The sequence below is a fragment of the Doryrhamphus excisus genome, linkage group LG5, assembly GCF_037039965.1.
Source record: "Doryrhamphus excisus strain RoL-2023G ecotype Guam linkage group LG5, RoL_Dexc_Guam_v1.1, whole genome shotgun sequence".
Lineage (NCBI taxonomy): Eukaryota > Metazoa > Chordata > Actinopteri > Syngnathiformes > Syngnathidae > Doryrhamphus > Doryrhamphus excisus.
In genome coordinates this window covers 5,819,989-5,837,841 of record NC_136361.1, presented here as the reverse complement: position 1 = coordinate 5,837,841, position 17,853 = coordinate 5,819,989, and the positions used below count along the sequence as shown (strand labels likewise).

General features: G+C 39.3%; 1 protein-coding gene across 1 annotated transcript in view; it reads left to right on the top strand.

Moving 5' to 3' along the window:
- The first annotated feature begins 205 nt into the window (after window positions 1–205).
- Window positions 206–17,853, top strand: part of prkdc (protein kinase, DNA-activated, catalytic subunit) — a 69,969-nt gene continuing 52,321 nt past the window's right edge. Inside the window, exons 1-26 of the mRNA XM_058060910.2 lie at window positions 206–524; window positions 1,203–1,279; window positions 1,350–1,454; window positions 2,259–2,333; window positions 2,513–2,621; window positions 2,699–2,811; window positions 3,753–3,852; window positions 3,947–4,002; window positions 5,057–5,087; window positions 5,173–5,330; window positions 6,106–6,252; window positions 6,335–6,499; window positions 8,438–8,606; window positions 8,700–8,749; window positions 8,819–8,941; window positions 9,010–9,159; window positions 10,216–10,325; window positions 11,766–11,925; window positions 11,999–12,085; window positions 12,174–12,293; window positions 13,491–13,650; window positions 13,731–13,840; window positions 14,089–14,176; window positions 15,939–16,102; window positions 16,194–16,346; window positions 16,551–16,658. Coding sequence (XP_057916893.2) covers window positions 359–524; window positions 1,203–1,279; window positions 1,350–1,454; window positions 2,259–2,333; window positions 2,513–2,621; window positions 2,699–2,811; window positions 3,753–3,852; window positions 3,947–4,002; window positions 5,057–5,087; window positions 5,173–5,330; window positions 6,106–6,252; window positions 6,335–6,499; window positions 8,438–8,606; window positions 8,700–8,749; window positions 8,819–8,941; window positions 9,010–9,159; window positions 10,216–10,325; window positions 11,766–11,925; window positions 11,999–12,085; window positions 12,174–12,293; window positions 13,491–13,650; window positions 13,731–13,840; window positions 14,089–14,176; window positions 15,939–16,102; window positions 16,194–16,346; window positions 16,551–16,658 — 3,054 coding nt within the window. The 5' untranslated portion in view covers window positions 206–358. The remainder of the gene's footprint in view (window positions 525–1,202; window positions 1,280–1,349; window positions 1,455–2,258; window positions 2,334–2,512; window positions 2,622–2,698; window positions 2,812–3,752; window positions 3,853–3,946; window positions 4,003–5,056; window positions 5,088–5,172; window positions 5,331–6,105; window positions 6,253–6,334; window positions 6,500–8,437; window positions 8,607–8,699; window positions 8,750–8,818; window positions 8,942–9,009; window positions 9,160–10,215; window positions 10,326–11,765; window positions 11,926–11,998; window positions 12,086–12,173; window positions 12,294–13,490; window positions 13,651–13,730; window positions 13,841–14,088; window positions 14,177–15,938; window positions 16,103–16,193; window positions 16,347–16,550; window positions 16,659–17,853) is intronic.

The following is a 17,853-nucleotide window of genomic DNA, read 5'->3' as shown; positions in this document are numbered from 1 at the left end:
TGGTTGGGGAGCATTACAGTTAAAATAGTTTGTATTCATGCGTTAATTTAAAGCGTTTACTGCACTTGCTGTGATGTAAACAGGGGCGGTGTGGATGATACTGCAAATTTTGGTATCAACCCCATACTTATATTTTACATACCGAGATCATGTTTTAACAAAACGTGTGACAAAAACGTGTATTTTCAATAAACTGTTACTGTTATTGAATTTAAATCACTTAACGTCACTGGCACTGATATCGATACTATCGACGTTTGTCTCGATCCGCCAAGCCGACTAAAACTACTTCCGCATTGCATACGTCACTACTGGCTCCTCAGTGGAGCCTGCTAGCACATGTTAGCTTTGGTCAGAGATGTCTTCCTCAGCAACCAACGCCTCCGGAGGCATTCACGGTTTCCTCCTGAAGCTTCACGAATCCTTGGCAGACGAAGATAACCGGCGTTCGTCTTTGGAATGTCAGGATTTGGTTGGGAAGTTGGGGGAGACGTGCATGCTGACACCAGCCGACAATGAACTTGGTAAACAATAACAGTCTCGTCACAAAAGTGAACGTTTTTAAACAAGAATTCTTTATGTGCGAGGCAGCCATTTTAAGTGTCATTAACTTTACATTGTTGTTTTTATACTAAAGCGACCGGAGGTCAATTAGTTGATAGAGATGCTAGTCTCCTTACAGCAGCGGTGTGCGAGTCATGAACGAGTCGTTTAGAACTTGTGAGTTAAAAAAAATGTTTCGAAAGTAACTAAATTAACACGTCAATGATTCTGCAACTTTGACTCAAAATAAAAGTTTTTCCTATTGCCGCACAGACTCACGGTAGCAACTTCTTGCGCATTTGCGAGTTTCTTATCATGCACTTTGTGACGAGTGACTCGAATACCCGATTCACTTCAGTGAGTGTCTCAAGAAATCGAGTCGGTAAAAGGAATTACGTTTCCTCTCACTAGTCCAAGGTGCTAGTGGTGATTCGGTATTCACCATGTGTTTTTAATTTGCTGATTACTAGATAGTAAATGACAATACGATTACTATTGTCATGTACTATGACTACAATGCAGTCCTATGTAAATGTAAGAAACTGTACATGTTAAATTCTCCAGCAGAAGCGTTCCAATCAGTTCTTTAGATCTATGAATGATATTCTGTCACCCACTTGGGTCTAAAATGTTCCAATGATGGTATTTGTCCCTCGAAGCTCTGCAGACATCCTTGCTGTTTTCTAAAGACTACGGTCTCCTCAGCTTCCTGAAGAAGTCTTTGACACACGATGAGGTGAGTTTCAAATAGACTACACTATGTGTTCAAATGGCATCATGATGATAAGCGTGTGTTTGTTTTGCAGTTCCGGGATGCCAGACTTAAGACTTTGTGTGTTCTGGAGAACTTTATGGAAAAGCTCTCTCCAAGAGTCCAAGGTTGGGAGAAGACCTACGCCATAGACATCAAAGTATGTACGATTGTGATTTTCGGTAAAAAAAAAAATATTTTTTTATATATATATATATATATACTTTTAATAATTTTCTAAAATATATAATAATAATAATTAATATAATAAAAAAAATAATAAATATCTATTATATATATATATTATTATATTAATAATTAACTAGATTTTTACAATAATATATATAATAATTAATGTATAATTAAAAAATATAAATATATATATAAATCAAATAATAATAAAAATATATATTTAAAAATATATATATTTAAAATTATCATATAGACATCAAAGTATGTACGATTGTGATTTTCGGTTTAAAAAAATATTTTTAATAATTATTTTTTTAAATAATATATATAAAATAATAAATAATAATATAATAATAATTAATATATATATTATATTAATAATTACTTTTTTACAAGAATGTATATAATAATTAATATAATAAAAATATAAAAAATATATTTTTAATTATTATTATTATACTAATTATGATATATATATATTATTTAAAAAAATAATTATTATTAATCAAGTCTCCCTACTGAGACTGCTGTGCATTATATTAACCAGTTAAATGCAATAAAAAACAGGACTCTACTGCGTTTATTGTTGTACACTTGCTAGTCTGATTCCTGAGTAATGTTGAGGTGCCCTTGAGAAAATACCAACTATCTCCCACATATTTTTTTACAATTTTTGATCGGGACACTTGTTGTTATATGTATTTGGATTATAATCCGTATAACACATTTTCAAAAATCATTCATTTGACTTATTTTCCTTCTTTCCTTGCAGAACACATGCATGACTGTATACGCAAAGGATAAAACAGCCAAATGTAGGACTGCTGTACTACAGCTGCTTATTAAGGTTGGTTTCTGTTGGGATTTTTTTTTTACTTTATTAATGTGTCCAAACAGCTTCCAGATTGATCAAATACATCAACTGTCAACTGCTTAAAGTACCGTTTAATGCTGTGTTCATAGTCCAATGGTGAAAATATTTTCATAAGTCATAATTCTGAACATACTTATGTTTTTTCTGTACAGGTTCTCCTTAAAACGAAAGTGTCTACCGTGGCAGCAGAGTTGGGGATTAGTGAAATATTCACAAGATTTTACAGTGAACTTTGTCAAAAAAGCAAACTTCCTGATTCAGGTATTTGTTCTCATGTTGCACTATTAGATTATTGATAGTTATTTTGAGATGAATTATTTGTATTTTAATGTTTTCAGTCCTCGGTACTATCTATGAATTGCTGGGAGTGGTTGCAGAGGTTCACCCCAGCGAGATGGTCAACAACTCTGACAAACTCTACAGAGCCTATCGAGGGGAACTCAAAGAACAGGTATACAGGGGTAAAAAAAAATGGATTAGGTAACTGAAGATATATGCGTCTTATTTTTCATTCTCCTTTTATTATTGACCACACTGAGAAACAGGAACCGTGTCTAATACTGCCATACCAAGTGCGAAACAAGTACAAATTAATTTTTCCTGCCCCCATCTTCTAAAGCGGCATCACAAAAGAGCCAAAAAAGAAGCAAAAGCCGCTATCATTTATTATTTTTTAATCCCACGGTTTATACAATCATTGGCTAAATTCAAACCATGCTATAAGGCAATCATGAGCTATCAGTGCACTCAAAAGCACAATATAACAGTCTGACTCTGTGTCATCATACTGAAACACTAACCCTAAATTCATCACACAGTACCTTAGCACCCCTAAGGGTATATCTCAGAAATATACGACCATGTACCAATACAAGTTTAAAATGGAAAACAAACAAACCCATAATTTGTTGTGTCTGAGCAATGCATTTAATTGGGACGCTGCAATGACGTCAGCCTCCCAGATGGACTTTGGGCTCTGGGTCCTCTGGTTCTCTTTGGTGGACAGAGGCAGCATTGGCATTGCCATCAACCACTTTCTATGCCTTCTATGCTCCTCCAATTAAATGGCTTTCTCATACAACATGTCTTATGGGAAAACTTCAAAATGTTGGGTTTTTCACCCCCCTATTATAAACGCATATTGTTACATGTTTGTATATTTTTGAGGTATAATTTATGAGTGTTAAGTTGCTGTGTGATGAGTTTAATGTTTCTAAGATGAAACTGTGAAACAAGTGAGTGTCAGGCTGTTCAATTGGGTAATGAACTCCTGGAATTTGCATTGACAAGCTTGTCGTGAGGTTTGTGGGGGGGGTGGAGTTAGGCTCCTGTCAAACAACTGACTGGCCTCACGGAATCATGCGCGCCACATTATTATTATTATTTTTGCAGATGACTTCCACAACAAAGGAGCCCAAACTGATGGTCGTTGCTGGCTGTTTGAGAGGAATCACTGCTCTCATGGTCAACTTCACCAAAACGATGGAGGAAGGTGAGCTCCCAGATGTCGAAACGGCACCATACAAGCCTTGCATCCATATGTACGTTTGTCCACCTGTGTGTGTGTGTGTGTCTTTGCCTTGCAGACCCAGCCACATGCAAGGAAATATTTCAATATACATTTAAGGCAATTAATCCTAAGGTAAATGCCATATCTTCACATACAGGTATGTTTTATACGATCATCTAGCTTAGGGGTGTTCAAACTTTTCCCTGCAAGGGTCGCATACGGTAAAAAAAAATTGTATTCCTACAATTAGGGGGGGAAAAAACGGGGACAAATGTCCCCTGGGCCACAATCTGGACCTTAAAATGTCCATACCCTATTGCAGTGGTCTCAAACTTGCGGCCCCGCGGGCCAAATGCGGCCCGCAAGACGCCAGTTTGAGGCCCCCCCCCTTGATACCAAAGTTTAATATTGAAATGACAGCTTAAAGCTGTGCGCACACCGGACACAATTAACATGATTTTGCCCCGCCCATACTGTGACCCTACCCTGTTACCCCGCCCTGTTTTGCTTTGGATTAGCAATGAAGCTAAAGGCTTATGACGACGCTGGGTACCAATAAATGCAGGAAATGATTTGGAATAAAACGGAAAATACACGTCAAGATAAAGCATCTCATCAAACATGTTGTTAACGTTACGACGCTGCTCCCAGATGGAACAGAGTACGATGCTAACTTGCTAATTGGGTAAAATTATTACGTTTCAATTATTACGTTTCATTCATGTTCATGTTAAAGGTTAAATAACTGTTAATACTATACATTTGAATCTGAAAAAAATAATTTCTCTACCAACTGTATGTGGTTTCTTACGTTTTTCTTATTTGCTGTTTTATTATTTTTCTTATTTATTACTGATTGATTTATTGTCTTTATTCTTAATTTGTTTTTATTTTTTTTTAATCTTATTTTGTGTATAGAAAAATTAAGATATTTGAGAACAGTGGAATGTTTTATCAGATATTTTGGTGTGGAAAACCGGAACCAAAGTACTGAAAAAGTGTAGGGTATAACAGAAGCAAAAGCATTGAAGATAGTATTTTTTTTCTCCAGTTTTTAATAAATGCGTTTTTTTTTTTTTAAACCTGATGCGGCCCGGCTTCACCCAGAACCTAGCTCCGGTGGCCCCCAGGTAAATTGAGTTTGAGCCCCTTGCCCTATTGCCTATGTGTTTCTTTTTGGTCCTAGGTGGAAATGAATCGTTATGCTATCACTTTCGGTAAGCGTTCTCATTTCTTGGACTAATGAATTTGAGACTCAAATATGAGTTTGAAAAAAACCAAACAAAACTCTTTCTCAAACAGCGGGGCTAAGATTGTTCGCCAGGCACGCATCCCAGTTCAGCAGCTGCCTCCTGGACTACTACAGAGAGCTGTTTGACGCCATGTCCAAGCTCTGTGGTCACATCAACAACGAGATGAAAAAGACCAGCTACTACGCACTCGAATCTTTCCTCAAACAGGTGAATATTCCATTTGAATACAATCACAATGTTGTATTTGGTAATGGTAATGGTTTAATTTCATTTGAACATGCATCAGATTACAATTGAATGCATCACATAATCAGTTCACAGTTCCACATGTCCAAAAGGAGTAGGAAGAAGCAAAGCTTATTAAATCCTACCCCTCCATCTGGTACTTTTACAATCAGTGACTGTTACATTTGTTCACTTCCTGCTTTCCTAATATAATGTAATTTTAAAAAAAATATTTTATGATTTTTTATAAATTTTATAATTTTTGTTTGTATTTAAATTTTAAAATTTATATATATATTGAATTTTTATAAATTTTATAATATTTTTTGTCACGTAACGAAGTACGTGGTGATATGACCATACAATGACATAATGGGTACCATAGTAACTGTCTATATATATATATATATATATATATATATATATATATATTTTTTACAATTGAATGCATCACATAATCAGTTCACAGTTCCACATGTCCAAAAGGAGTAGGAAGAAGCAAAGCTTATTAAATCCTACCCCTCCATCTGGTACTTTTACAATCAGTAACTGTTACATTTGTTCACTTCCTGCTTTCAATAATACAGTTTAAGTTGTTTTTGTTTTGTTTTTTTGAATTTTTAAATTTTGTAATTTTTTGTCACGTACCAAAGTACGAGGTGATATGACCATACAATGACATTATGTGTACCATAGTAACTGTCAATATAGTGACAATGGATTATTATTATTTTTTTTTTACTACTTGAATTGATAGGTGTCCATGCTCGTGGCGGAAAATATTGAGGAGCACAAGAGCAAGTTGAAGTTCTTCATGCAAAAGTTCTGCAACATCATTAAGACCATGGAGTCGACCCACAAGGAACTATCCATTGCCATCCGAGGATATGGATTCTTCGCAGCTGTAGGTTGAACGTTAAAGACAAAAAAAAAAGACATTTGACAGCACCGTCATTGATTTGATAATCTTTTCTTTAATCCTGAAGCCGTGCAAGAAAGTTTGCCCTCAAGATGTGGACTTGATGTACACCGAGCTGATTCAGCGCTGTAAACAGATGTACCTCACCGAATCCGACGGGGAGGACGAAAGCTTCTACCAGTTGCCCAGTTTCCTGGATTCTATAGCGAGCGTCCTTATTCACCTGGACAAGGTCATGAACATAAAAAAAAACATCAGTAGTGTGGAAAAAATATATATTTGTCACACTTATAGTGTTTCAGATCATCAAACTAATTTAAATATTAGCCAACAACAACACAAGTGAACACAAAATGCATTTTTTAGATGAAAGTTTTTATTATTAAAGGAAAAAAAATAAACCTAATAACTAGTTGGGCCACCCTTACCAGCAACAACTGCAATCAAAAATTTGTGCAGCACTGTGGAGGAATTTTGCCCCATCATCTTTGCAGAATTGTTGTCATTCAGCCGCATTGGAGGCTTTTCCAGCATAAAGTGGATTTTTAAGGTCATACCACAGCATCTCAATAGGGTTCAGGTCAGGACTTGGACTAGGTCACTCCAAAGTCTTCATTTGGTTTTTCTTCAGGCATTCCGAGGTGGACTTGCTGGTTTGTTTTGGGTCATTGTCCTGCTGTAGAATCCAAGATGGTTTCAGTTTGAGGTCACCAACAGATGGGAGAACATTCTCCTTCAGTAGAATTCATGGTTCCATTTATCACAGCATATCTTCTGGGTCTTGAAGCAGCAAAACAGCCCTAGACCATCACACTACCTCCACTATATTTTACTGTAGGTATGATGTGTCGTTACTTTTACACCACATAGAATGAGACACACCTTCCAAAATGTTAAATTCTTGTCTCATCAGACCACAGAGTATTTTCCCAAAGTTCACTATCCTACTGTGGAACCCAAGTTGGTTTCAGTTTGAGGTCACCAACAGATGGTCGGACATTCTCCTTCAGGATTTTTTTGGTTCCATTTATCACAGCATGTCTCAAACCATCACACTACCGCCACCATAATTTACTGTACATTCAACTTTTGTCTTGTCAGACCACAGAGTACTTTCTCTAAGGTCTGACAGAGACAACCCTTAATGTTCTTTGTGTTGCAGCAGTGGTTTTGGTCTTGGAACTCTGCCATGCAGGCCGTTTTGGCCCAGTGTCTGTCTTATGGTAGTCATGAACACCGACCTTCAGGATTTTTTGGTTCCATTTATCACAGCTTGTCTCAAACCATCACACTACCGCCACCATATTTTACTGTACATTAAATTTTTGTCTTGTTAGACCACAGATTATTTGTCATTCAGACACTTGGGATGCTTTTCCAGCCTTTTAAAAGGCTTCAGATATTCAGAGGTGGATTTGGCGATGTGTTTTGGATCATTGTCTTGCTGCAGAACCAAAGTTGGTTTCACCAACAGATGGCCGGACATTCTTCTTCAGGATTTTTTTGGTAGACAGAATTCATGGTTCATTCTATCACTGCAAGTCCATCCCAGACCATCACACTACCACCACCATATTTTTACTATTAGTATGATGTTCTTTTTCTGAAATGCAGCATCACTTTTACACCAGATGTAATGGGACACACACGTTCCTAAACATCTTGAGGGTCATGAAGATGTTTTCTGAAAAATTGAGACCAGCCTTAATGTTGTTTTTGTTCAGCAGTGGTTTTGGTCTTGGAACCCGGTGTCTTTTTCTTATGGTGGAGTCATGAACACTGACCTTAACTGAGGCAAGTGAGGCCTGCAGGATGATGATGTGGGGTCTTTTGCGACCTCTTAGATAAGTCATTGCTGCGCTCTTGGGGTCATTTTGGTTGGCCGGCCACTCCTGGGTAGGTTCACCACTCATTCCGTGTTGTCGACATTTTGTTTATGTTTTAATATGGTGGGGATTTTATACTCATTTTAATAAGTTTCATTAGAAACTGTATTTTGTGTTCAATTGTGTTGTCATCGACTAATCTTTCAATTTCTTTGATTTGAAACATTTAAGTGTGACAAAAAATGCAAAACAATAAGAAATCATAAAGGGGGCAACCACTTTAGTTGTAAATAGTGAGCCATTTTTTTTTTAGATGCTTGATTTTTTTTTTTTTTTGGTTTCAGGTTCCAGAAGTGTATACTCCACTCCTGGAGCGTCTCCTTGTGGTGCAGATTGACAGCTTCCCTCATTATAGCGACAAAATGCAGATGGCTTGCAGCAGGTCCATCATCAAGGTGCTGGTGGCCATGGCATCTAAAGGCCCCGTTCTGTGGAGTTTCATTAGTTCCGTGGGTACGTTGCTCTGAAACACAAACAAATATGTGAATGAGTAATCGTTACGACATTGGAATTGAACACTTTTTTTTATATTTGCTTCTTTTACAGTGCATCAAGGATTGATCCGGGTTTGTTCGAAACCCCTAGTGATTGCTGAGGTCCGTTACAATTCTTCTATACGCCTTACGATACAATTTTACATTTTTTTTCGTTTTTTTTTTTTCCAGGTTAAAGACGTTGACACTAATCCCTCCGAGTCATCAGAGGTTCTTGTTGGAAAGTGGAAGGTTCCCTCCAGCAAGAACTACCTCGCCCTCTACAGAAGCCTGCTAGAGTGCGATCAGTTGAAGGTAGCTTCAGTACGTCATTTAGTTGATGTCTACTTCAGGTCTTCTCCACTTTTTGTCTGCTTCCACAGGATTCAGGCTTTTTGGACAATGCTTTCGAAAGCCAAAACGCGGACCTTTTGTCGTTGAGTCACATTCTTTATGACGAGTTGGTCAAATCGCTCCTTCGGATCGTGGAGAAATTGGACTTGACGGTGCAAAAAGTCACACCAGGAGAGGAAGTGAGTTGTCACATAGTACTATTACTAGTTGCAAAAAAGGTCAGTAAGGATAATTCATAATGCCGCCTACAGAGAACATACTAACTCCTTATTTCTAAAATCACAAATACTTCAACTTGCTGATATAGTTCATCTTCAAACAGCTAAAATAATGCATAAGGCTAAAAATAACCAATTCCCTAAAAATGTCATCCAATACTTCTCTACAAGAGAGGAGAAATAGAGAGGAAAAAAATAATTTATTTTTTAAAATAAAAAATACATAAAAAAAAATTAATAATCTAAACTAAAAAATAAATAAAAAAACAAAAATAATAAAAATAAAATAAAAATTAAATTATATTAGGAAAGCAGGAAGTGAACAAATATAACAGTTACTGATTGTAAAAGTACCAGATCCTACCAGGGGTAGGATTTAATAAGCTTTGCTTCTTCCTACTCCTTTTGGACATGTGGAACTGTGAACTGATTATGTGATGCATTCAATTGTAATCTGATGCATGTTCAAATGAAATTAAACCATTACTTTAGAGATGTACTAACACTATTATAGTTGTATTCATTAGGTGCCCACAAGGTATGCTAGGTAATTAAGCAGCCAACACTGCAATATAGTGAGATATTTTATCCAATTACATGTATATTCATTTAAAAATTAGTACACACATGACTTGGAGGATTTTATTTTTGCTATTTTTTTTCAGTTTTACCTTTTTTTTTTTTTTTTTACTTTCCACTCTTTTTTTTCCCCCATTTTTAGGGACAAAACCCATGTTTATGTGTTGAAGACAGGCCAAAATGTGTTTTAAAACGTCCGTATTCATGCAGACATGGCCTCAACACACTCATGCAAAATGAGCAATTATGGAAATTATATGACGGAATGATTTTGCATAGGAATGACTTCTTCGGGTTTCAGATTTTATGTCGACGACAGCCATTGACCATTTATGTTGATGTTGAAATAACCAGGCGCTTATTGAATAATTATGCAACAGTCAGCATCTTTGTCTGCAGAACTGGTTTTCATAATCACGTACCTCTTTGTCCTATCAGGTTGCAGATGACGTGGCGCATGCTGTGCCCTCTTCTGACCCTACTGCTCATCTTTTGCCCAATAAGATGAAAGACTTCACTGCCTTTATAAATTTGGTTGACTTCTGCAGGTAATGGATGATGTCGCACAAATAAAATTGACACGTACGGTACAGTAGGCCCTCGTTTATCGCGGTTAATTGCAGTCCCACATTTGGCATGCTAAGACCTGGCATAATAGTGCCATATGTCTACCTATGAAAACATCTAGAAATACTGGTATGCTAATTTTATCATCCTAGCAATAACAATAATAACATGATAAAGTTGGCATGATAACACCTAGCAAAATAGGGGGTGGTTATATAAATGTCCTGCTATAAAAATGTCAAAAAATGCTATCATGCAAATATTAGCATGCTAAGACCTAGCATAATAGTGCCAAGTGTCTATATGTCAACCTGTGAAAACGCCTAGAAATACTGGTATGCTAATGTTAGTGTGCTAACACGATAACGTTGGCATGCTAAGACCTGGCATAATAGTGCCAAGTGTTTCTATGTGTTCTACCTATGAAAACATCGAGAAATACTGGTATGCTAATGTTATCATCCTAGCAATGCTAACATGATAAAGTTGGCATGCTAACACCTAGAATAATAGGGATGATTATATGTGTCTAGCTATGAAAATGTCAAAAAATGCTATCATGCAGATATTAGCATGCTAGCAGTGCTAACATTAGCATGCTAAGACCTAGCATAATAGTGCCAATTGTTTCCATGTGTGTCTACCTGTGAAAACGCCTAGAAATACTGGTATGCTAATGTTACTATGGTAACCCCTAGCATAATGGGGTGATTATATAAGTGTCTAGCTATGAAAATGTCTAAAAATGCCATCATGCAAATATTAGCATGCTAGCAGTGCTAACATTAGCAATGCTTAGACCTCGTGCCAAGTGTTTCTATACGTATGTGTCTACCAATGAAAACGTCTAGAAATACTGGTACGCTCATGCTAGCATGCTAACACGATAACGCTGGCATGCTAACACCTAGCATGTTAATGTTGATTATAAGTGTCTAGCCATGAAAATGTCTGAAAATGCTATCATGCAAATGTTATGGTATGCTAGCAGTGCTAACATTAGCATGCTAGGACCTACCATACTTGTGTTTATATGTTTCTCTATGTGCCCACGTACGAAAACGTTTAGAAATACTGGTATGCTAATGTTAGCATGCATATATTTTGATGATTTAAAACACTTGTGCTGGAAGACACAGCCATCCCAATGAGAGTGGACATTGTAAGTGTTGTCGCCGCTGTTGTTGTGGACAGAACTAGCATAAGTATGTGTATCAATGCGCCGAGAAAAGAAGTTTCGGTACTGCAACTATTACGTTATCATCAGTATACGTGTTAATGCATGATCACAGCATGTATATCAAACCATGTAATGTTGTTAGCATTTTTTTTTTGTCTCTGTGGCACAAAATAATCAATTTGTTAAACAGTTGACACAAATCTGGTCGAGCAACTAAGACCTCTCTGTTTTGCCTCGACAGTGAGCTGTTGCTTTATAAGCATGTGGAATATTTCCACACTTGGATGTACCCCTTCAGCCACGAGCTTATCCTCCACTCCATCCGAAACCCTCTTGTCAGTGGTTTTTACAAGCTGCTCTCTGTCACCATGAAAATTGCCAAGAAAGTCAAATATTATCAGGTATTCTTTCAAAACATACAAAAAAAACATATTTAGTTTCAGATTTAACAAATAATGAAACGTTTTTCCACAGGGAGTTGGTCTGACAGCCGCTGCTTCCTCCCAAAGTGATGCTGAGAAAAGTGCTTGTTTTGCGTTATTCTCCAAGTTCGGAAAAGAGGTATTGCCTCCATGTTACCACCCGCCAATAATATGAGGTTAGCTTTGTTTTAGGTAAGATGAGTGACCGAACTGTGCTGTTTGACCAGGTCTGTGTGAGGATGAAGCAGTACAAAGACGAGCTGCTGGCTTCCTGCTTGACGTTTGTGCTCTCGCTGCACTACAACATTGTTGCCGTGGACATCAAGGTGTACTGTCCTGCTCTGGAGGTGGGTAGCTTTTGCCAAATTTACAATAGCAGTTTAAAACAGCGGCCATTATGAGGCCCACTGCATATTGTAAAAGTACTATTGGGATAATACACTGTAGTACATTCACAATTCAGTATTCACAGCCCTGCAAATTGGCAAAAAAAAATTATTTCTCTGAAAATTTAGTGGGGCTGCACGGTGGTTGAGTGGTTAGCGTGCAGACCTCACAGCTAGGAGACCAGGGTTCAATCCCACCCTCGGCCATCTCCCCCTCACCTTCTAAATATGGATTTTCATCATTATTAGAGCTCTCTAGACATGAACTAGCATCCCTATAGTCAACTTTAGACTTGTATTAGCCAAAATACATAAGAGACATGAATCAGACTGGCTGTATGGTGAACAAGTGGTCTGCGTGCAGGCCTCACAGCTAGGAGACCAGGGTTCAATCCCACCCTCGGCCATCACTGTGTGGAGTTTGCATGTTCTCCCTTCACCTTCTAAATATGGATTTTTATCATTATTAGAGCTCTCTAGACATGAATTAGCACCCCTATAGTCACCTTTAGACTTGTATTACCCAAAATACATAATAAGAGACATGAATAAGACTGGCTGTATGGTAGACAAGTGGTTTGCGTGCAGGCCTCACAGCTAGTAGACCAGGGTTCAATCCCACCCTCGGCCATCTCTGTGTGGAGTTTCCATGTTCTCCCCTCACCTTCTAAATATGGATTTTTATCATTAGAGCTCTCTAGACATGAACTAACACCCCTATAGTCACCTTTAGACTTCATTCATTCATTCATTTTCTACCGCTTTTTCCTCATGAGGGTCGCGGGGGGTGCTGGAGCCTATCCCAGCTGTCTTCGGGTAAGAGGCGGGCTACACCCTGGACTGGTCGCCAGCCAATCACAGGGCCACATATAGACAAACAACCATTCACACTCGCATTCATACCTATGGACAATTTGGAGTCACCAATTAACCTAGCATGTTTTTGGAATGTGGGAGGAAACCGGAGTACCCGGAGAACACCCACGCATGCACGGAGACAACATGCAAACTCCACACAGAGATGATTGAACCCGGGTCTCCTAGCTGTGAGGTCTGCATGCTAACCACACGACCGCCGTGCAGCCCCAGTTCAATACAAAGGGTTGAAAAATCAAGACAATAGCCCCCCTTTGAATAAACTCTTCCTCTGTTGTTTAGACAGCCCTGAGGTTGGGTCTTAGCCACGTCCCTTTGGCTAATGCAGCCCTTGATGCTCTTGAGGACTGGTCCAACCACATCCCGTCGGAGACCATGCAGCCTTGTTACAAGCTGGTGCTGCCTCTTCTGGACGGGTACCTCAAAACCAACTCCAGTGACAGTAAGCCGGCGAACAAAAAAAACAAAAGACAACTCTCTCTCGTCATGGAGGTACGGTAACCGTGTCTTCTTTGACTTCAGACAAAGAGGACAGCGTCTGGGAGGTGATGTCCTCCTTGTCCACAAAAAGCGAGAAAGGATACAGCAGAGTGATGACCAGGCTCCTGAAGAAGTCCAACCAGCTTTCCATGGTAGTGAAGAGAGCTTTGATGCATACAAACATGACACAATGTCACCAGCGGGACCTTCAGTTCTATCTCAATAGTTAGACCTTCCCTAACTCTCTAACTATGTACTCTTCATTGGTTGACATTCTCGCATGTTTTGAAGGTTTCCCCATTGATCATTCCTTATAAACGACAAGCTCGTTCCCATTCCCAATGCTGAATACAAGAGCATTGGGAAGGAAAGAAAAGGTATCCTTTATGTGTGATTGCAGGAGGAGGCTCCACTTTCCATGGTGAGGCTCAGGGTGGTCAAGTTGTTGGGTCGCTTGGGAGGGAAGCTCAACAGAAACCTGATAGCAGGTGACACCATCCATATTGGATTGGATGCTTCCAACCGTGTGTGTGTGTGTGTGTGTGTATGCATGTATGTATGTATATGTGTGTGTGTCTATGCATGTATGTATGTATATGTGTGTGTGTCTATGCATGTATGTATGTATATACGTGTGTGTCTATGCATGTATGTATGTATATACGTGTGTGTCTATGCATGTATGTATGTATATACGTGTGTGTGTGTGTATATACGTGTGTGTATACGTGTGTGTATGTATATACGTGTGTGTATACGTGTGTGTGTATGTATATACGTGTGTGTATACGTGTGTGTGTATGTATATACGTGTGTGTATACGTGTGTGTGTATGTATATACGTGTGTGTATACGTGTGTGTGTGTGTATATACGTGTGTGTATACATGTGTGTGTGTGTATATACGTGTGTGTATACATGTGTGTGTGTGTATATACGTGTGTGTATACATGTGTGTGTGTGTATATACGTGTGTGTATACATGTGTGTGTGTGTATATACGTGTGTGTATACGTATGTATGTATGTATATACGTGTGTGTATACGTATGTATGTATGTATATACGTGTGTGTATACGTATGTATGTATGTATATACGTGTGTGTATACGTATGTATGTATGTATATACGTGTGTGTATACGTGTGTGTATACGTATGTATGTGTGTGTATACGTGTGTGTGTATACGTGTGTATGTGTGTGTATACGTGTGTGTGTATACGTGTGTATGTGTGTGTATACGTGTGTGTGTATACGTGTGTATGTATGTGTATACGTGTGTGTGTATACGTGTGTATGTGTGTGTATACGTGTGTGTGTATACGTGTGTATGTGTGTGTATACGTGTGTGTGTATACGTGTGTGTATACGTGTGTGTATACGTGTGTGTATACGTGTGTGTGTATACGTGTGTATACGTGTGTGTGTATACGTGTGTGTGTATACGTGTGTGTGTATACGTGTGTGTGTATACGTGTGTGTGTATACGTGTGTGTATACGTGTGTGTGTATACGTGTGTGTATACGTGTGTGTATACGTGTGTGTGTATACGTGTGTGTATACGTGTGTGTATACGTGTGTGTATACATGTGTGTATACGTGTGTGTATACGCGTGTGTATACGCGTGTGTATACGCGTGTGTATACGCGTGTGTATACGCGTGTGTATACGCGTGTGTATACGCGTGTGTATACGCGTGTGTATACGCGTGTGTGTATACGCGTGTGTGTATACGCGTGTGTGTATACGCGTGTGTGTATACGCGTGTGTGTATACGCGTGTGTGTATACGCGTGTGTGTATACGCGTGTGTGTATACGCGTGTGTGTATACGCGTGTGTGTATACGCGTGTGTGTATACGCGTGTGTGTATACGTGTGTGTGTATATGCGTGTGTGTATACGTGTGTATGTATACGTATTTATGTATATACGCGCGCGTGTGTGTATACGTATGTATGTATATACGCGCGCGTGTGTGTATACGTATGTATGTATATACGCGCGCGTGTGTGTATACGTATGTATGTATATACGCGCGCGTGTGTGTATACGTATGTATGTATATACGCGCGCGTGTGTGTACGTATGTATGTATATACGCGCGCGTGTGTATACGTATGTATGTATATACGCGCGCGTGTGTGTATACGTATGTATGTATATACGCGCGCGCGTGTGTACGTACGTATGTATGTATATACGCGCGCGTGTATTTTTATTTTTTAAAGCCTCTGTTCTGTCACTTAGTGGTCTCATCAGAGGAGACGATGAAGAAGTTTGTGGCCTGGGATACGGAGAAAAGACTCAGCTTCCCTGTTCCGTTCGCCGACATGAAGCCCGTTATCTATCTTGACCCTTTCCTGCCTCGGATCAGCGAACTGGCGCTTTCCACTAGTGACAGACAAACCAAAGTATGGCATCTCTTGTCTGATTTTCTGCACGAGTCCTCATCTTTTCCTCAACCCTGGAGTTCCTAAACGTGTCCTCCTTCCTGTGATGCAGGTAGCGGCTTGTGAGCTGCTTCACAGCTTGGTGCTCTACATGGTTGGGAAGAGCGCTCAGATGGTGGAGGGAAAGAATCAACTCCCGCCGATGTACAAGCTGCACAAGAGACTCTTTCCTGTGCTGCTGCGTCTGGCCTGCGATGTTGATCAGGTATGCAGGAAGTCATGTCATGAAGACAGGAAATAAGTGATGAGAGTAGTCGGGGGCCTGATCATTAAGATGCTAAGTGTAAGTACGGAAGTGCCCAAATTGAGACATGGCATTTGTCACTGTGTGTATAGTATCTGGATGGTATATATGTCATATATGGACTACAATGATGTTGCTAAATTAATGTTTTACCCCCCCTCACAGGTAACCAGGCAGCTTTTTGAACCGCTAGTAATGCAGCTGATCCACTGGTTTACCAACAACAAGAAGTTTGAGAGCCAAGATACGGTCGCTGTTCTCGAAGCCATTCTGGTAGGTTCTTGCGAAGTCGGATTCAATATTAAACTTTAAAAAAAAATTAAATAGGTCGCCAGTCAGCCAATCACAGGGCACATTTAGACAAACAACCATTCACACTCACATTCATACCTATGGACAATTTGGAGTGGCCAATTAACCTAGCATGTTTTTGGAATGTGGGAGGAAACCGGAGTACCCGGAGAAAACCCACGCATGCACGGGGAGAACATGCAAACTCCACACAGAGATGGCCAAGGGTGGAATTGAACCCAGGTCTCCTAGCTGAGGTCTGCGCAACTGGGAACTGATATTTCCCTGAAACTTCCCAGGATTAACATTCATTCATTCATTCATTTTCTACCGCTTTTCCTCACGAGGGTCACGGGGGATGCTGGAGCCTATCCCAGCTGTCTTTGGGCGAGAGGCGGGGTACACCCTGGACACATTCATACCTATGGACAATTTGGAGTCGCTAATTAACCTAGCATGTTTTTGGAATGTGGGAGGAAACCGGATTCCCGAAGAGAACATGCAAAACTCCGCACAGAGATGGCAGAGGGTGGAACTGAACTCGGGTTTCCTAGCTGTGAGGCCTGCGTGCAAACCACTCGGCCGCCATGAAGCCCCCCACCGTTATCATAATATATAAAAATAGTAATAAATAACTTTAACGTGTCATTTTGGCACAAATTGGCATTTCACACGCAGTTCCTACTGTCTAACATTTGCATTTTTCAATTGGGGGGTCCAGCTTGTGGTTGAATAATGCCAGCTCCTGTTTTTTCTTAATTGTAATTCCGAAAAAAAAAAAAAAAACATTATATGTACTGTTTATTTTATCAATTTGGAGTCGCCAATTAACCTAGCATGTTTTTTGGAATGTGGGAGGAAACCGGAGTACCCGGAGAAAACCCACCAATGCACGAGGAGAACATGCAAACTCCACACAGAGATGGCCCGAGGGTGGAATTGAACCCGGGCTGTGAGGTCTGCACGCTAACCACATGCCCGCCGTGCAGCCAATATTAAACAATGGAATATTTTTGTCATTAGACCATTGTAAATGTTTTTTGTTTTTTTTTACATTAGAGCCCTGTAGATATGAAGTAACAACCCTATAATCACCTTTACACCAGTATTACCCAATATAGTAGTAATACTATAATAGTAATCAGCCATCTTTGACATAAATAAGTCGGTCGTTTTA